The sequence below is a fragment of the Palaemon carinicauda genome, chromosome 31, assembly GCF_036898095.1.
Source record: "Palaemon carinicauda isolate YSFRI2023 chromosome 31, ASM3689809v2, whole genome shotgun sequence".
Taxonomy (NCBI): Eukaryota; Metazoa; Arthropoda; class Malacostraca; order Decapoda; family Palaemonidae; genus Palaemon; species Palaemon carinicauda.
In genome coordinates, this window is record NC_090755.1 from 63635645 (window position 1) to 63654755 (window position 19111).

The window sequence follows — 19111 nt, forward strand, 5'->3', positions numbered from 1 at the left end:
CTGTTGTGTACACCCCCACCTGTATAGCGATCGCTGGCGTATCCCGACCTTAGATTTCTGTCGGGCAACGGAGTTGACAGCTACATGATCATCGGGTAAGATTAATATTGAAAAATATTGGACCATTCTAAAACCAAGTCTTAATGTTCCAGCTTAAATATCAGCAATGATATGTCTTTAGCCTTTGAAAATAAGACGAGATTTTGTTCACCTTAAAAAATGTCAAAAAACACATGAACTTTTGGACTATCAATTTGGTTAGTCACAGAAAAAAATAATAATAACAATAGGAAGGCTGTCACATTCCTCACAATGATATTCTAAACCACAATCCTGCCCCCGCCACAAGACACAGAAAATGCGAATCACTCGGAAATCTAAGCTTAGCAGTAATTGCTAACAAATCCAGAAGACATCTATAAAAGGTGCTTAAAACTTAAATAACAGACAATTTGGTAAAAGGGGCACTGACAATCAAAACAAGAACAACACAGAGGCTGAAAGACTAAAGACAGTGCAGTTCCCCAAACCATAGTTACAGCCAAAAGCCACTAGATTATTTCATGACTATACTAGAGGGCTAAGACTTTTGGAAGGAAAAAATCCATGAAATTTTTTTTTAGTTTTTTGGGATAAGCATCAAGAGACATAGAGAAGCAATATGAACATCAGGGGATATTCATAGATATAAAGCATATTAAAACGTTGCTAATGTACAACATCCATATGGTACCTGTTTTCCGTTGTGAGTTACTGACTGCAAGATCGTCTTCAGTGAAGGGATAGAAACAGCAACGTCCAAAAGATGAGCAGCAAAGAAGAAATAGTTGATGTTTCCCAACAGAGAGAAGGTCAGGTACCATAAGTTGTACAGAAATTGCTGCAAAAATAGACAAGATATAAAAAATCACATTCAAATTCATAAAATTATTTATCTACACTTACCTTGTATAAAAATAAACCCTGTACAATTTTTGATATCATGAACCACAGACACAACCAGTATGACTTGAATAGACATCAGCAGGAGATTTAATTTAGTCTATAAATCTAATTAAGCACAATAATATGCAAACAGGTAATCAAAGTATAAATACAGTACTTGTCAACTATAAATAAAATTTTTTAATACAAAATCCTTATACGTAGTACTCACATTGTCAGTAATTGTAACACCAGCCTTCCACAATTGATACCTCCAGTCAACAGATGTAAAACTGCAAATGTAAATGTTCAAAGTTGATGTAATCTAACAAGAAAATCCTTCAATTATTTTTATCAACAGAATAATAACAACTTAGAGAGAATTGATATTGCACCTGATTAACAATTAATTCTAAAACTTTAGTTGCCCAAAATGTTCAACTTATGAAATAACATTCACTTATGCCCACAGTACACTAAATATGGCCCATAGTATGCAGGAGGGAACATCTTTAGCACAGAAATTAAACATTACTCACTATCCAATGATGCCAGTGGATACCTCCTCATGTTTGAAAGACATAGTTGTTTCCATGCCTAACAGATTAGAGATAGCATCAAAGTCATATGTTTCACTGTACTTCTCCCTGACCTTCTTCTTAACAAACTTGTCCCAGTAGTTGTTGGGGAAGCTCCTGCAAAATACAGATAAAAATTATTTTCCATCATAAACATAAAAAGTTGTAATGATGTAAATGGTTTTGAAAGTATCAAATTATTGCAATGATAGTATTTTTCATTAAATAACTATTCCATGCTAGTTGACAGTATTTTTCATTGAAGAACTATTCCATGCTGGTTGACATTTCAAAATTCCAATTAAATCCAATCTTAAAAGAATCTGATGACAGGTTTTCATAAAAAAAAATTCTAATAAATTATGTGCATGTATGTTTTAAGCACAGCTGGAACTCTGCTCATGAGTTTATAACGAGGTGCCTATGTAGTTACAGGTGGGGGGCTCAGAAGCCCTGTCCACGCCAGCACACAGAGTAGGCACTTAGTTATCAGCCGCCGGACAGTACAAACACTTCCAGTACTCTTAACTGGCTGTTTTAATATTCTTTTTCTTTTAGTTTTTCATTGACATAGGATATAAAGGTTTTACAGTTTTCCCAATATATATATATATATATGTATGTATGTAACCTTTCAAAGGCTGTACTGTAAAATAAATACAAGGCCTTAATTACAACAAAGATTGCAATATTCCATGAAAAATATTAAGCCCTCTTGTGTAGTTTATCTGAAAAAATATAATTTATTTAGATAATGTTTCCATTAAATTTAAAGCAAAACATTATACTGTAGCTCAACTAGATGAGCTTATGAGTAGAAAATGATTTAGTGAAAGAAAAATCCTGGTTAAGTTCATGAGTAGAGTACAGTGTACAGAAAAACTTAAACTTACTTGGCAGAAATGACGAGTTTGTCCCAGTGAGCTTTAATGTCATCATCTTCAGGCTGTTCAGCAACATACACACCATCAAACTCCAAGCGACGGGCAACTTCCTTCTCACGTTTGAAGAGTACAAGAGGAATCTAAAAGCAATGTACAAGTTTGAGAATCTGTCAGGCTCACTTGGTGCTTAGAAACAAAGAATGAACTAAACACAGACAAATCCAAAGCAAAATATGGAAAGAAATATAATTGCCCAAATTTTTTACAATCAAAACAGTGAAATAAGTGGGGGTAAAAATTCAGAATGGAGTCATTAAAAATTTATTCAAGTGGCACACAGGCACTGTCAAGAAAAGGGATTTTGACGTAGGAAAAATCTATTTCTGGGCGAAGGACCTGTGCCGCCCAGTGAATAAGCTCCATTTAGCACTTATTCTTAGGTAATTTACTGCTAAATATACCAGAGAAAAAATGTAAAGGAGTGCTAGGTTAACTAGCTCGCTCACCTATTGGTGTCGGTATAAAATTGGGCGTATAATCCAGAGGTCCCGCACTATTTAGATTCATCCACGACAGAAACCCCAATAGAGGAGAGCCGTTCAACCTCACTCGGTACTACTAACAATGCATCCGCTCAGAACCTAACTCCTTTTAGCACGTCGAGTATAATAACCCGCATTTTTGTTGTGCTCTCGTTTTTGGTTTATTTTCCATTGAATTATGGCTTCTTCGTCGGTTTCCCAGGAGACACCGTCTAAGTTAAGTACCAAGCTTGGTTTTACTGTGTTTTGAGCAACCTAGATCATTTAATATTTATATTATAGGAGTTTATTCTCTTCGTTCATATCGATCTTGCTTGATTTCACTACAGTTGGTACTCCTGTTTTTGAGAGCTTTTAAGTTTCACTCGCGGTGTTACTATGTGTGTTATTTTTATTATTAAATATTATTTGTTATTGTGAATATTCATTATTTAGCGTTTAGAATCCTCGTGGTTCAATTTTAGGGCCGATAAATGTGACAAAGATGTTAAAAAGTTACAAGCCAGTATTTGATATGAAAATATTTTTCATATAGTTATGGGCTTCCTTTCATAATAAAGGGCAACCTATTCAAATTTTACATAAGTATAGGACTTGTTCCAGTGTCAGGCCTTTAGCTTGCAATGTAAAAGCCAATCCAATGATCCAAGAACGTGGAGTATTTTAATGGCTATGAAATTCTGTACTTTAAAAATTTCCAGATGATGCAAACATAACTGAACTAAAAAAAAATATATATAAAGGAAATTATCATATTATAAAGGTGTCACGTACTATATATTTTATTACCAAAAATAGAATTTAATAATAATATTTCTTATTTCTATAATAACCATATGTTCATATAGCTCCTTTTTCAGAAGCTCAGCTTAATCAACACTTGCCCGTAAAATGTTAAAATTTTCCCATTTTCTTTCCCTTCAATGAATATAGTAAATTCCCTTAACAAAGGAATGGAACATTATTGCATCGTAAAAGGTAAGATGCCCATAACTGTCACATCAGATACTTTTTTCTCTTCAGTTTTGAAGTCAAAATTATCCCCGACTCTTAATACCCTGAGTCAGTGGGGGAGGAGTTTGGGCATGTATATGAACATCATGTGAGCATAGAAAAAAGAAATTTTATTATTAAAATTCTGTTTGTCTCTGTGAACCTCCCATGATGTTTACTGACTACCACACACTGTTGGGTGTAGCACAATTGGAAGAAAGTGAGGGATAGTTTTATGTACTATATTGTATAAGTAATAGAATGACGTTAAAGTTTACTAACCTGGTCTAGATTACTTATCTAGATTATTCTAACAAATAGTTTAAAATACGGGACTCCAAATTGTCTACTAAAGAAATTTAGAATATCATTCTATAGATTATCTCCAAATGTTGCTTTTGATCTAGTAAATACTTCTGATTGATTCAAAATTGAATATTAAATACAAACTCTTAAAAAAGAAAAATAGTAATAAACTAACTGAACTCACTGCTATGGGGCTGAGGCCTAGAGCCCAGTACTGTAGTCATCATGAGCAAACCATGTTCCTTTAAGATAATGTTTGGAAAAAACTGACTTTGTACACTATAGACCTGTTGCTAAAACATTCCCAAGAAAGGTTTCTACAAAAGTTAAGAGAAATAGCAGCAATCATAATATTATGTATCCACTTTCAAACATATTTTTTAGAACTAATTCCTTTTAAGCTTTTTGATCAATGGCCAACTGGGAACCCTAAGCCTACAGAACAAATTAGCGACGCTACATCTACTACCTTTCATTATGTCCAAATACAAACATGTTGCTCTTACTGGACAAAAAACTATTTTATACTTAACTGCCTTCCTCCAATTTTAGTGAAGGGATGTGAAAGAATTAAGGCAGACTCTTAGTCTTGAAATAATTTTTGGCTCTGAAGGAAGGTAAAGAGACAAAATCATAGTGTTCCCCAAAGCCCACCTTGACAGACAATGCTTGTAATTCACTCATGTGTTTAGCCAATCTAATGTCAACAGGAAAAGTGTTTTGTTTGTGATATCCTTAAGAGATATATTTTTCAACAGTTCAAATATCGTCCCTTTTAGTGTAAATCCACATCCAAAGGCCAGAAAATTCATCGTACTACTGGAGACTTTTCAATACTAAGCGATCTGAGTACATCCAATACAATATATGAAATGGACATCTAATCCCAAGTACTTCAGTACAGAATTAAGTATGGATATCCTTTAATAGCTGAAATAAAATTTCTTGTTGTAAAAGCAAAACCAAGAAAACTTGATATCATCCAAGCTAGTCCTAGTCATAAAGATATTCTTTGCACCAATCAAAATAAACCTTAGATTGTCTTTGATAATGTTATTGATAGACTGCATTTTACAACAAATAATAGACAGCCTATAGGAAAATGGATACGGTGGATAGCTTTCATGCAGTCAGTTGTAGCACGGACGAGTTTGGATGAATCACCTTTCATATGGGCTATGTTTGAACAGACTGTACTACAACCTTCTGAAGTGTTCCAACAAATGGGCCACTGTCCTGCAAACTATTCCCTTTGTGGCCTGAAAGAGCTACTAGCATCTTCTTGGTATTCACAGATATCCTGAACTTGTTTAGCCAAATTATGTCAAACAAAGAATGCGCAAAGAACCAGAGTTGCCCACTCTTTTAACGGTATCTACCTTCCAAGCTAAGAGGTCGGTGACAAGTGATTAGAAAACTTTCATCATTTTGTTCAGTGATGCGGCAAACTTTTCTACGCTTGGGAAATCCCACCACTTCCAAGTCTCTTGATAAATGAACGAATGTAGATCATTCATTTGGAAAAACCTGATTCTTTCTACTTAGCTGGTCTACCATTATTTTTGATTTTCCAAGAATGAACTGCGGAAGTAAGAGTGATTCCTCTCACACTCCAGTACGTTATCAGTTTGTCTGCTATCAGATACAGTACAGAGGAGGTGTTCTTGTATCTCCTTGAATCCTGACAAGCTAGTACCATCGTATTGTCCAAAAACACTGACGCTATCTTCCCTACTACTGATGGTTCCTGATCTTTAGGAGTCTTGAATATTACTGGTAACTCTTGGCAATTGATGTGTGGTTTGTGTCCTATCGGGTCCATTTCCTTGAGAGACGTAAATGGTTCAGAGTTGCTCCCCACCCTTCCTGTGAAGCATTAGCTAACAGAGATAGGGCTGGTATCTATGTAACACCCACTAAGGCATTTAATATGACTTGGAGTGGTTGAATCCCCCTTATGAGTGTCCTGAGTTGCTGCTTTATTTTATTTCTTTTACAAAATTGGAAATAGAGAAATATCACTAATTCTTGAACAGGGATGAAGACCATGTTTACAGAGGTCTCCTTGCAGTACCTGTCATGTGAGAGAAATGCTACTTTTGACCTCGTTAGCCTCTTTGGTCCTTACTTATGGTCCTTACTTAAGTAACTTCGTCTACAAATGGTGAACTTAAGAAACAGACTCCTGCTGAGAGGTACCCAGACTACATTTTAGCAAGTTTTCATGGAAATATTGCAAATTGAAATGAACTCAGAATATGCTAATTAGGTAGGGTGCTCACTTTGGCCCTCTCTTTAAGTACCTTAGTCCACAACAGATTAACTTAGGAATCATAGTAACTTGACCAGTGAATCATGGGCTATGTGTAAGCAAAGTTTAATGGATGTACTTGAGATGTGAATTAAATGTGAAATGGGGTTACATTAGCGTTCATTAACCCCCTTATTCCACAATTATTATTATTATTATTATTATTATTAGCTAAGTTGCAACCTTAGTTGGAAAAGCAGGATGCTATAAGCCCAAAGGCTCCAACAGGGAAAAATAGCCCTGTGAGGAAAAGGAACTACAAGGGAAGTAATAAGTAAAATATTTTAAGAACATTAATAACATTGAAATAGATTTTTTTTATGTAAACTATCAAAACTTCAAAAACAAGAATAGTGTACCCTCAAACAAGAGAACTCTAGCTCAAGACAGTGGAAGACCATGGTACATAGACTAGAGCACTACCCAAAATTGCTTAACTTGAGAATTATCAGACTCCCAATTGAAAATATGGCACAGGTTTGATGGATGTACTCAAGGTGTGAATTACTGGTAAATCTGATTTTGGGGTAATTCAAGTGGTGCCCTTTAGTGGTATTAGTCCACATTTACAGAACTTTTTAAGGCCTTTGAGGGGTTCCAAAGTACAATCCTGTTCATTCCAGGTCTCAAACCTATCGTACTTACTACAAGAAGATTCCATTCCTTTGTTAAGGGCATGTATTTATTGAAGAGAAAGAAATTGTGAAAATCTAAATATTTTACGGGTACTGTAAGTGTCGATTAACCCATGCTTCTGGGAAAGAAGCAATATGAACATCAGGTGAGATTCATAGAAATAAAGAATTAACATCTATTAGACCATAGAGTACAGTACTTAAATATCTGTCCCTAAATTAATATACTTGAAATTTGGGTTACTGAATTCATAGTTACCTTTAGGTTGTAATATGCCAGCAACATGCATGACGCAACGATAGAATGAGTCACAGAAAAGATGCGGATAATGTGCACTAGGTAGAAGTAGCGATCATCCATGTGAATCCATTCCTCCGTCTGCCGGAAAAAAAAAATTATACTTTTTGTATAATTACAGCAAACTTCAGTAATTTTATTGTATCATCAAGTAGTTAAACAAGACTACAGTCATATTTCTACATACTCAAAGAGCTTGAAGAGTTAATTTTTTCAATGAAAGATGAAAATGACACCAAGGTAAAATTAATGAAATATATTTTTATATAAAAAGTAAGTTAATAAATGAAATATGCAGGGTAGAAACATTTGTGGCTTTGGCCCAAATGGATTGTTAATAATTTTTATTTTTGTGGATAAGCAATAGTTGTTAGCCTTAGATAACAAAAGATGATGCAATGTAATAATACAGTAGCCTATTTTATTTTCATAGATCATGATTTATAAATTTTTTAGTTTAACAATAGAATTTGGTTTTTACATATCTGTAATGACGTGTTTTATTTTGTTGTAGTTTTTTAAATATTCTCACAATTTAAAAAAAACTTTTTTAATATTTACCTAAATTGTTATTGAAAGTTTAGTTTAAATATTAATTATATTAGTAAATATGGTCCTAGATTTTACAATAATGTGTACAGTATTACCACTATGCATGGACTGCTAGAAAAAAATAAATATATTTTGAAAACTTCACTTTTCTCTCAAGCTTTATTTTGCACAGCAAATTTATCCCTAACTTACACAGGTTTTAATAATATGTGAAATATCTATGCTGTACTGATACTACACACTGGTATCCATTACAAATGAAGTAAATAAAGGCAACCCTAAAATATATAATTTTTTTTTTAAGCTGGGTTTGTTGTGTGACATTGCTAATAAATATTTTCATGCCTATTTCTGACTTTGATGTGTATTCTTAAAAGACAACTTAGGATTCTGGACTTTAGTAGACTAATAAAATGGAAACATTTGCTATTCTGATTTAATTTTACTTTAGAGGTTACTCTAGAATGATATGTATTGGGAGCTAGAATAAATTCATGCGATAGTATTTATAAACAGTTCATACCTCTTCTTCCTCTTCTTCTTCTTCTCCATCATCTTCCAGAGTAAAGTTACCAGACCCAAGCTCCTCTGCTGCATCGTCTCCTAAAATGGCGTCATCACCAGAACCTAGGAGGTCTCCAGAGCCAAAATCAAATGGACTGCTTGCCGTTTCCTCTTCTTCTTCCTCATCAGACTCGATAGCAGAAGCCTAAGTAATGGCAAAATATGTGAAAAGCTGCACTCATACAAAGCAATTACAAAGTACTGTACTGTATTTTATGGTAAACATACCCAGCAGTTATGGATAATGATTTGCAATTTTAAATGACCAACCTAAAGTTTTATTTTCTATTATTATTATTGATGCTTGAGGAAATATCTTTGCATCTTTTCAAGTGAACAGTAGTCTATAAAGATATTTGTTAAAGATCTTAGTACGCTTCACTCCAGAATATATACGAGAATGGTGAAACTTGTGCAATATGTGTACAGTACCATGATTACAGAGAGACATTCTTTTACCCAGCCCATACATCCTTGGATGGCAAAAAGAAGAAATCTGCTATATCTGAGACTTACCTTTGAAGCCTTTGAATGCCAAGTAAAGAAAAATTAGATAAATTTTTTTCTTTTATACAGTGATAAATATGAAATGCAGTATATAAGTATCTGTATTTTTATACAGTGTTATCCAAGCAAACTCACCACTTGTAGAAATTATAAGGAAAAACTTAATTTCATTAATAAAATTTGTTATTTCTACATTCACCAGCTCCTCCCTCGAAACTTGGTTAATATCGATGTTTAGCCAAAAAAAAGACATTTCCAGTATCCTTTCCTTCCAATGCCAGTTACTTATTTTAATGATTCAAGTTAATTAATTCTTCATTTAAGTTTCACAGTGTTGGGATTATATAAATAAGTGATAATATAATAAGGTTATATTTATGGGAAGCAGTCTGGAGTTTCAACTTTCAAACTTTAATTTGTGACAGTTTATTACTAAGAGCTAGTATTCAGGTAAGTATAAGGTTTTCCGTTTATTTTGAGACTATACATGACCTATCTTTTCTCTTTACTGATGACTCACCTCCAGAATAAGGAATAATTTCAACTTTGAAACAAAGACACAAGATGATAGGAAATCCCCAAGCTAAAGTTATCGTCATTATACTATTAGAAGGAAAGAAAAGTCTTTTTTTTTTTAGTTTTTAGGGTAAAATTCAATATTAACTAAGCTTTAAAAGAGAAGCAATATGAATATAAGGGTAGATTCACAGGTATAATAAAGTTACCTTAAAGAAGAGCAAGATGAAGTTGATACAGAAGGCCAACACCAGAGCAGCATACTTGAGATTGTAAAAGTTTCTTGCAAGCAGGCTGACAATACGCTTGTTGTAGCCACTTAGGTCAAGCTGAAAATTTAAGATGATTAGACCTCTTAATATGTCACTGATTTTCCTACATCTTATCCTAAAGTAAAACATTATCATGATGTTGGACCTGTGTAAATATTACTTAATTTCCGGTAATTTGTAAGTTGTATACTGTATAGTATTTCACTATAGTTACACAAAAAAATCTATTTTTCAATATTAAACTTACCCGATGATCATATAGCTGTCAGCTCTGCTGCCCGACAGAAAAAACCTACGGGCGGAATACGCCAGCGATCGCTATACAGGTGGGGGTGTACATCAACAGCACCATCTGTCAAGTAGGTACTCAAGTACTCGATGTCAACATCGAACCAATTTTCTCTCTGTCGTGCCAATGGCAAGACCTACTAAATACGCCGTCCCTAACTGGATTTGTTTTCACAACGATTTGGTGAAGTACACTATTCCAGTTTTGAGCTTTCGCTATGCAGGGGTTTTATCTTCATTTCAAAACTTGAACTCGTTTTGGATAGATTTAATTATGGTGACGAAGAGAGTATGGACTCTCACTTTTAAATGGCCGACCCTTCCCTTAGACGGAAGTGTGTTTAGGTTTTTAGTAATTTTGCTTAACAAGTTATAGATCTATTTATTTTATATCTCTCCGCCTTTATAGGCCTCTTCGATTAACTTTCCATTTATTATAAACTTATAAAAAATTAATTTTTATGTTTGTTTATATGCGACCTTTCCTAATAGTAGGCGGTCCTTACTTGGAACCGAAGTTAATTAACATTGAGCCCGTCATATCGTATTTAACCTTTTAAGAATTTTATACTATTTTATATGAAAGAATTTCTTTGATAGTCTCGTACTGTTTTCAAAGATGAACTAACGTTTAGTTTTTTAGTCTCCGCAGTTGTTGACGTTCAGAACGTTCAACATGCGCTCTATCGTTACGATAGAGAGAGAGTGTATCACGGTTTCACGTTGCAGTAAGAGTAACCGATTCTAGCGTTTCGTTCATTCTTTCTTAGCTTAAATGGTTTAAATTCTAAATAAAGGAACTTTTTATTTGGGAAACCTTTCAGTTTTTTCCTTTTAGCAAATAACATGTTTTAACGATATATAATTGGGCTCTTCTCTCAGGTGCTAAGTCAAGAGAGAAGAGAGAGAGAGATGGAGACAGAGGGAGAGAGAGGAGAATAAACGTTTCGTTCAAGCGGGTAACGTTGTTCTCGTTTTTTTTTTTTCACTCTTCTCCCTAGTCGCTGTAGGGGAAGAAGGTAAAACGTTTCTAGAGTTTTATTCTTGTTCCCAGGCTTTATGCGGTGAGAGATTGTAAACGTAGTTTATTTGATCTAGTGTTTAGTCTCTTTTCCAGCCACTGAATTCGTTTTTTACTCTTCTCCCTAGTCGCTGTAGGGGAAGAAGGTAAAACGTTTCTAGGGTTTTATTCTTGTTCCCAGGCTTTATGCGGTGAGAGATTGTAAACGTAGTTTATTTGTTATAGTGTTTAGTCTCTTTTCCAGCCACTGAATTCTTTATCTTTATTTATGTTTTTCTGTTGCATTGTAAAACTGTTTTCGCAATTACAGTACTACCTTTTAATGAAGGATAGGATTGCGTGTTTCAGGTAGAAATCAGTTAAAGTTTTGATTTCAGTGAAATAAGTGCAAACAGAAAATCAAAAGTGATAAAGTGATATGCGCAAAGTGTTACAGTGTTGCGTTCGAGGGTTCGTCTGTTCGTGCCAGTTGTTCACCTAGTCCGGGACCTCTTACAAGCTCCCAAGCCCAGGGGAGAAGTAATTTCGAACGACTTATGGGTTCCACAGGCCTTGATCGACGAACAGACGTTTTTCCCTCCGTGGTTTCGGGCGTATCTACACACGTTGCCGACGTGAGATCGCCCCACCCACACAAAGACGAGAGAGCCCATTTATTCCTCGTCTGCGGAAGAGGTTTCTTGTAGAAACCATGGACCAAATCTTGCAGCTTTTAAGTGCAAGTCGGTCCCTTCCGCGCAAGTCCAACGGCCTAGGTGTAGCCACTGGGTCAGTTCGGACTCGCTGCAGTCATCCGACGACTGCACACCTCCCAAGAGAGGCAAGGTGGTACCGCAACAGGCCGGACTCCGTCTGTTGCTGCACCAGCTGTTTTAAACCCTCAGTCAAAACGGACAGTAGCTCCGTTTGTTGCCGTTTTTTGTAGACCCTAAGTGGTCTTTACTGCAGTCTATGCAGACTCAGTTAGCTGCGGTTATGCAGGAGTTTCGTGCGGAGAAGGTTTACACTGCTCTCGTTAGCCTACAACCTGCCACGGTTGTGCGCCCAGCTCACGCTGAGGCTGCCTGCTCCCACACTCCGGCTGCGGAGAGCTCCACCTCCGATGCGCAATCGACCCTGCCAGACGCATGTTAACGTTAGCCGACGTGCGGCTCCCTCCGTTAACATGCGTGAGCTACCGCATCAGCAGTGGGAAGGTGGAGTCAAGCTGCCGTGTTTTGACGCGATGCGTTAGTTTCCGCAACCCACGGCAGTCCCCACCACGCACCTCCACTCCGCTTTGGTTGTTGCCTGCTCCCACACTCCGACTGCGGAGAAGGTTGACGATGCACCCGTTTGCCTACAACCTGCCACGGTTGTGCGCCCAGCATGGCTGCCTGCTCCCACACTCTTGTTGTGAGAGCTCCTCCACCCATGCGCAGTCGACCCTGCCAAACGCATGCTGACTCCCACAGACACACGGAGCACTCCGTTGCCGTGCGTGAACTACCACAAGCTGCCGTGTTTTGACACGGTGTGTCAGCCTCCTCAACCCACTGTGGTTACCGCCACTCGCCCGCAGCAGACTAGTCAGTCAGGAGTTGAGGCTTCCCCACACAGCTTTGGTTGTTGCCAGCTCACAGACTGTCAAGCAGTTACATGAGGTTGCCTTCTGGTCTGCTACTAATGCACCAGTGCTGTATGTCCTCACGCACCTGTTGTGGTTGACAGTTCAGTTTTTGACAGTTCACAGACTGTCAAGCAGTTACATAACGTTGCCTTCTGGTCTGCTGCTTATGCACCAGTGAGACCCTCACTGAGATAACCTAGCTTTTCTCGGACATGGTTCCTGTAGATGAGAAAGTGCTGTTCTCCCTCCTTCTGATATTCCTTTGAGGACTGTCATTTGGAGAGGAGCCTTAAGCTGCTTAGCCTCCTATGGACTTTAATTAAAGCATAACAAAGCTTCCAGGGATGGTAAATGGTTCCGCTTCAGTCGCTAACCCCGTCTGTTGCCACACCTGCTCCCATAGACCCTATTGGGCTTTGTTGCAAGACATGCAGTCCAAGCTTGTGTCCTTGATAGAGGATTTTTTACGGAGAAGAACCTTCTAGCCAACAACCTTCCTACCGGTTGGTTGTACGCCCTGTTGACGCTGAGGTATCCTACTCACGTCCGCCAGTTGAGATGGTTCCTCCACCGGTGCGACCCAGTGTGGGTTGCCAGTCGCACGTTGACGTTAAGCGACTCTCGGAGGTGGTTGTGGACGTTCAGTGTGTCACTAGGAAGACGTTCAACAACCAGCAGAGGTGACTTGTTGTGACGCAGTGCGGCAACCTCAGCAACCCGGTAGGGGGTTGACTGCACAACCCAGACAGTCTAGACAGTTTCGGGTTGACGCTGTACTTCCTCGCGTCCCCATGGTTGACAGTTCACAGTCTGTGCAGCAGTACCATGATCTTGTGTCCGGCTCCGTCACGCATCCGCCAGTGCGAACGGATTCAGCGAGTCAGACGTTGCCCACGCCGTTGCCGTTTCCTCATCAGTTTCGGATGAGGAACCCTCTGATGAGGACATTGCTGAACAAGACGATCAACCCCCAGCCCTGCTATCCATCCAGAAGATGCTGAAGAAGGAACACTGCCCTGTCAGGCTGTGGATGAGTCTGGTTAGGACACTGTCATCCGTGGTTCAATTTGTGTCACTTGGAAGACTACACCTCCGTCCTCTTCTGTATCATCTAGCTTTTCACTGGAAAAGGACAAGACGCTAGAAGCGGTCTCGATCCCGGTTTCCGGAAAGATAAAGTCTGGTCTGACTTGGTGAAAGGACTTTATCAACCTTAGAAAGGGTCTTCCCCTGACTGTTCAGACTCCCAACCACGTTCTCTTCTCGGACGCATCGGACGTAGGCTGGGGTGCGACATTAGGCGGTAGGGAATGCTCGGGATTATGGAACTCGAGTCAAAGGACAATGCATTTCAACTGCAAGAAGCTTCTGGCAGTACGTCTGACCTGGAAAAGCTTCAGGTCTCTCCTTCAAGGCAAAGTGGTGGAGGTGAACACGGTCAACTCCCTGCTTTGACGTACATCTCCAAGCAAGGAGGGACCTACTCTCTGACATGGTACGAGTTCGCAAGTGACCTCCTCTCCTGTTCAACAGGTCTAGACTTTTCACTAGTAACGAGGTTCATCCAAGGCAACTTGAATGTCATAGCAGATTGTCTCAGTAGGAAGGGACAAATAATTCCAACATATTGGACCCTCCACAAGGATGTATGCAAGAGACTTTGGGCCACCTGGGGCCTGCCAACCATAGATCTCTTCGCAACCTCGATGACCAAGAGGCTCCCAATACTTTGCTCACCTATCCCGGACCCAGCAGTAGTTCATATAGATGCCTTTCTACTAGATTGGTCTCATCTAGATCTATATGCATTCCCTCCGTTCTAGATTGTCAACAAGGTACTGCAGAAGTTCGCCTCTCACGAAGGGACAAAGTTGACGCTAGTTGCTTCCCTCTGGCCCGCGAGAGAATAACTTACCGAGGTACTTCGATGGCTAGTAGACGTTCCCAGAACACTTCCCCTAAGGGTGGACCTGCTACGTCTGCCACGCGTAAAGAAGGTACTCCAAGGCCTCCACGCTCTTCGTCTGACTGCCTTCAGAATATCGAAAGACTCTCGAGAACTAGAGGTTTTTCGAAGGAGGCAACCAGAGCGATTGCTAGAGCAAGGAGAACATCCACCCTTAGAGTCTACCAATCGAAGTGGAAAATCTTCCGAAACTGGTGCAAGTCAGTATCCGTTTCCTCGACCAGTACCTCTGTAACTCAAATAGCTGACTTCCTCTTATATCTGAGGAAAGAACGATCTCTTTCAGCTCCCACTATCAAGGGTTACAGAAGCATGTTGGCATCAGTCTTCCGTCACAGAGGCTTAGATCTTTCCAACAATAAAGATCTACAGGACCTCCTTAAGTCTTTTGAGACCACGAAGGAGCGTCGTTTGGTTACACCTGGTTGGAATTTAGACGTGGTTCTAAGATTCCTTATGTCAGACAGGTTCGAACCAGTTCAATCAGCCTCCCTGAAAGATCTCACCTTCAAGACTCTTTTCCTGATATGCTTAACCACAGCTAAAAGAGTCAGTGAGATTCATGCCTTCAGCAAGAACATCGGATTCTCATCCGAAACGGCTACATGTTCTACAACTTGGTTTTCTAGCCAAACACGAGCTGCCTTCTCGGCCTTGACCAATATCGTTCGATATTCCAAGCTTATCGTATGGTTGGAAATGAACTAGAAAGATTATTATGTCCTGTAAGAGCTCTTAAGTTCTTTTTTAAAAAACCTTTACGAGGCCCGTCTGAAGCTTTATGGTGTTCAGTTAAGAATCCATCTTTGCCTATGTCAGAGAATTCTTTATCCTATTTTATCAGACTGTTAATACGAGAAGCTCATTCCCTTCTGAATGAGGAAGACCAAGCTTGGCTGAAGGTAAGGCCACACGAAGTTAGAGCTGTCACAACTTCCGTGGCCTTTAAACAAAATAGATCTCTGCAAAGTATATTCGACGCAACCTATTGGAAAAGCAAATCAGTGTTCGCGTCTTTTATCTTAAGAATGTCCAGTCTCTTTACGAGAACTGCTACACTCTGGGACCATTCGTAGCAACGAGTGCAGTAGTGGTGGGGGCTCCACCACTACAATTCCCTAATTCCAGAACCTTTTTAATCTTTCTCTTGAAATAGTTTTGGGTTGTCCGGAAGGCTAAGAAGCCTTTTGCATCCTACTAGATTTGGCGGGTGGTCAAAATCATTTCTTGAGAAGCGCCTAGATTAGAGGTTTTGATGAGGACCTTTAGTATGGGTTGCAACCCTTCATACTTCAGCTCCTAGGAGTCACTCAGCATCCTATGAGGATCGCGAGGCTCAGTAAGGAAGACGTACTTAAAAAGGCAGAGTAATTGTTCAAGTCGTCTTCCTTACCAGGTACTTATTTATTTTATGCTTGTTATTTTGAATAACTGCTAAAATGAAATACGGAATACTTAGCTCGTAATAATGTCAACATGTAATGCTGGTCTCTACCCACCCCCCTGGGTGTGAATCAGCTATATGATCATCGGGTAAGTTTAATATTGAAAAATGTTATTTTCCTTAGTAAAATAAATTTTTGAATATACTTACCCGATGATCATAAATTAAAGGACCCACCCTTCCTCCCCAATAGAGACCCAGTGGACAGAGGAGAAAATTGGTTCGATGTTGACATCGAGTACTTGAGTACCTACTTGACAGATGGCGCTGTTGATGTACACCCCCACCTGTATAGCGATCGCTGGCGTATTCCGCCCGTAGGTTTTTTCTGTCGGGCAGCAGAGCTGACAGCTATATGATCATCGGGTAAGTATATTCAAAAATTTATTTTACTAAGGAAAATAACATATTATCAGAGTAGACTCTCATTCATTGCTCACCAAGTCTTGTATACAGTTCACTAAGATAGTTTTATTGTTTATCTGTCGATTTATTTTGATACAAATATATGTTGCATATCAAACAACAACTAATGCTATTGTGTTCCTTCCTACCTCATTTTTCAATTTCTCTATGCTCACTTACCTTTTAATTATTTTTTTTTTCCTTCAGATAAACCTTGTGACAATTAAGTTTAAGTTATCAGGCTAATTAACAGTACATTATTGGAAAAAAGGTTGATTATCAACATGCAGCACATGTATGATGTTGGGCTTGGTAAGTGGAACATAACATGAGGTACTGTACCAGTGATGGTACCATCCCTAATCTATTCCTTGTTCATGTTGTTAAGTATCTGAGAGTAAGTTGTACATTTCCCTATACAGTACTGCATAGTATAGAGCAAACTAGAGGCAGAACTCATAATATTGCCAACCACAAAACAAATATTGTGTGTAGTAATCAAAACTACAGAAATTAAAGTTGTAATGTTCTTACATCATAAGATTTATCAAGCGGTTCTCATTTACTTATCTTATTTCTTGAATTCATCTATGATTTTTATATTCAAAATCATTACTATTGTCCTCCTCTCTGAATATATTAATGTTCATATTTTTATATATTTATTACTTTTCTTTTTATATTCTTCCTGGTTTTTTCTGTATTGAACTACTTTCCCTAATGAGGTTCTGATAAAGCTTACAGTATCATGTTTTTTTCCAGCTCAGGTAGCAGACTGGCTTTGCAATAATAATAGTGATGATACTGTTCTGTAAAAAACATTACTTTAGATCATGCCATATTATTACTATATTATGCTGATATTAATTGTCAGCTGTGTAATATATTGTATTACAGTATAATGATAGTGCCCAAGAAATAAATTTACAGCGAGATGCTAAGGTTGGTGTCAAATTACTAGTACTATATATCTAATACAAATGATTTTACATTAAGTTTTCCACTTCAGGTTTTAAATAGGATTTTTGATAACTAAAGAAATAGTTTAAATTTTTATCTAATAAAACTTGCTATTATAAATTCCTCAAGCTATTTTTTGTCTTAAAAGGGAATGCACATAGCCAATAATGACAGAAAATTATAAAATAATAATTGTTCTTAGCATTCAAGAGTGGACATACCATACAAAATATAAATCTTACCATGAAACAGATAACTTTTTGAAGAATTCCCTTCTCTGGGGTACTAGGAGGGACTGAAAGTGGTTGTGGCTCAGGAGTTGGGGACTGGGGTGGAATATCAGGGGGATGGGGTTGTGTAGGAGTTGGAGGTGATGGTGTTAGCTGTGAAGCATCAATCAAACCAGGGTTTAATAGACTACCTTCTTGTGGAGCAGATGGTGAAGTAAAGAGATGAGAGTCTAGAAGAGAGCTTTGAGAATGAGACATTGTGAATGAACCCATGAAAAACGAGTCTGACGAAGTCAATTCTGAGGTGGTTAGATGGGACTCCATTGACTGGGAAGCAATGAGATGATGTGAAACCATTGCTTCAAAAGGATGAATATCACTTGTGCTTGGATCATCTGCTGTCAACAGATGGTCAGATATTAAAACCGTTGAAGGAGTTGAATGATCGCTAAATGATAATAGTGAAATAGAAGAAGGATCAGTCTGGCTTCGAGTGAGTGAATAAGGACTACCAGTGGTATGTCCCTCATAATGACTATTAGGCTGAAGTGATTGTGAAGAAACTGATGACTGAATGGTAACTGGTGTGGTAGATTTTGATAAAGAACTGGATGAATGTTCAGGTGACATCACATTTGTAACTACAGGTGAAGAATGGGAATGTGGTATAGATGGAAATGGTGAAGAGTGTCCAGTTACATTTACGCTGGATGTAGAAAGCATCATAGAAGAAGTGGAGGACATAACTGTTAGTCCTGGAGATGTACTGAGAGGTGAACAAACTTGAGAAGTGCTAGGAGAAATCAGCACTGTCGTGTCTGATCTCAAATCTACATGGCTGGATGAAGTAAAAGATGATGAGATGGGTTTATGAGGTGCTGGTGAAAGTGTTTTCAAAGAGATTGTATCATGAGTTGATGATGGTGCAGAGACTGAAGTGGATATTCCTGCCATTGAAGCTGGCAAAGATGATGATGAATGTGATGATGGATAACAAGTTTGGGACAGTTTGTTATCACTGTCCGAAATGGATGATTCTTCACCTTTGTTGGAGTGCTTTACTGGGACAGGATAGCTAATAGAATGAGAAACCTTTATGGCTGAGTCAGTTGCCATGGAAGGCAATGTTTGACTTTTCCGCACTTGCCCAGCAATGGATGTGCTGTATGTGGACCTAGCAGTCCCTTCAGCATTTTGAAAGGAAGCTACAGCACTATGTTCTGGGATAGGTGGACAACTAGAAGGAAATAACACTGAAGAAGGATGAGATGAAGATGTAATATGCTCTTTAGACTTGGAAGGTGAT

The 19111-nt window shown here is 38.3% G+C and overlaps 1 protein-coding gene across 1 annotated transcript in view; it reads right to left on the reverse strand.

Annotated features, from left to right (window-relative positions):
- Positions 1-19111, reverse strand: part of RyR (Ryanodine receptor) — a 252525-nt gene that overhangs the window by 26700 nt on the left and 206714 nt on the right. Inside the window, exons 83-90 of the mRNA XM_068355236.1 lie at positions 17818-19111; positions 9820-9939; positions 8547-8732; positions 7433-7552; positions 2396-2526; positions 1464-1619; positions 1157-1217; positions 734-880 (exon numbers count right to left, since the gene is read on the reverse strand). The exon at positions 17818-19111 is cut by the window's right edge and continues 146 nt beyond it. Coding sequence (XP_068211337.1) covers positions 734-880; positions 1157-1217; positions 1464-1619; positions 2396-2526; positions 7433-7552; positions 8547-8732; positions 9820-9939; positions 17818-19111 — 2215 coding nt within the window. The remainder of the gene's footprint in view (positions 1-733; positions 881-1156; positions 1218-1463; positions 1620-2395; positions 2527-7432; positions 7553-8546; positions 8733-9819; positions 9940-17817) is intronic.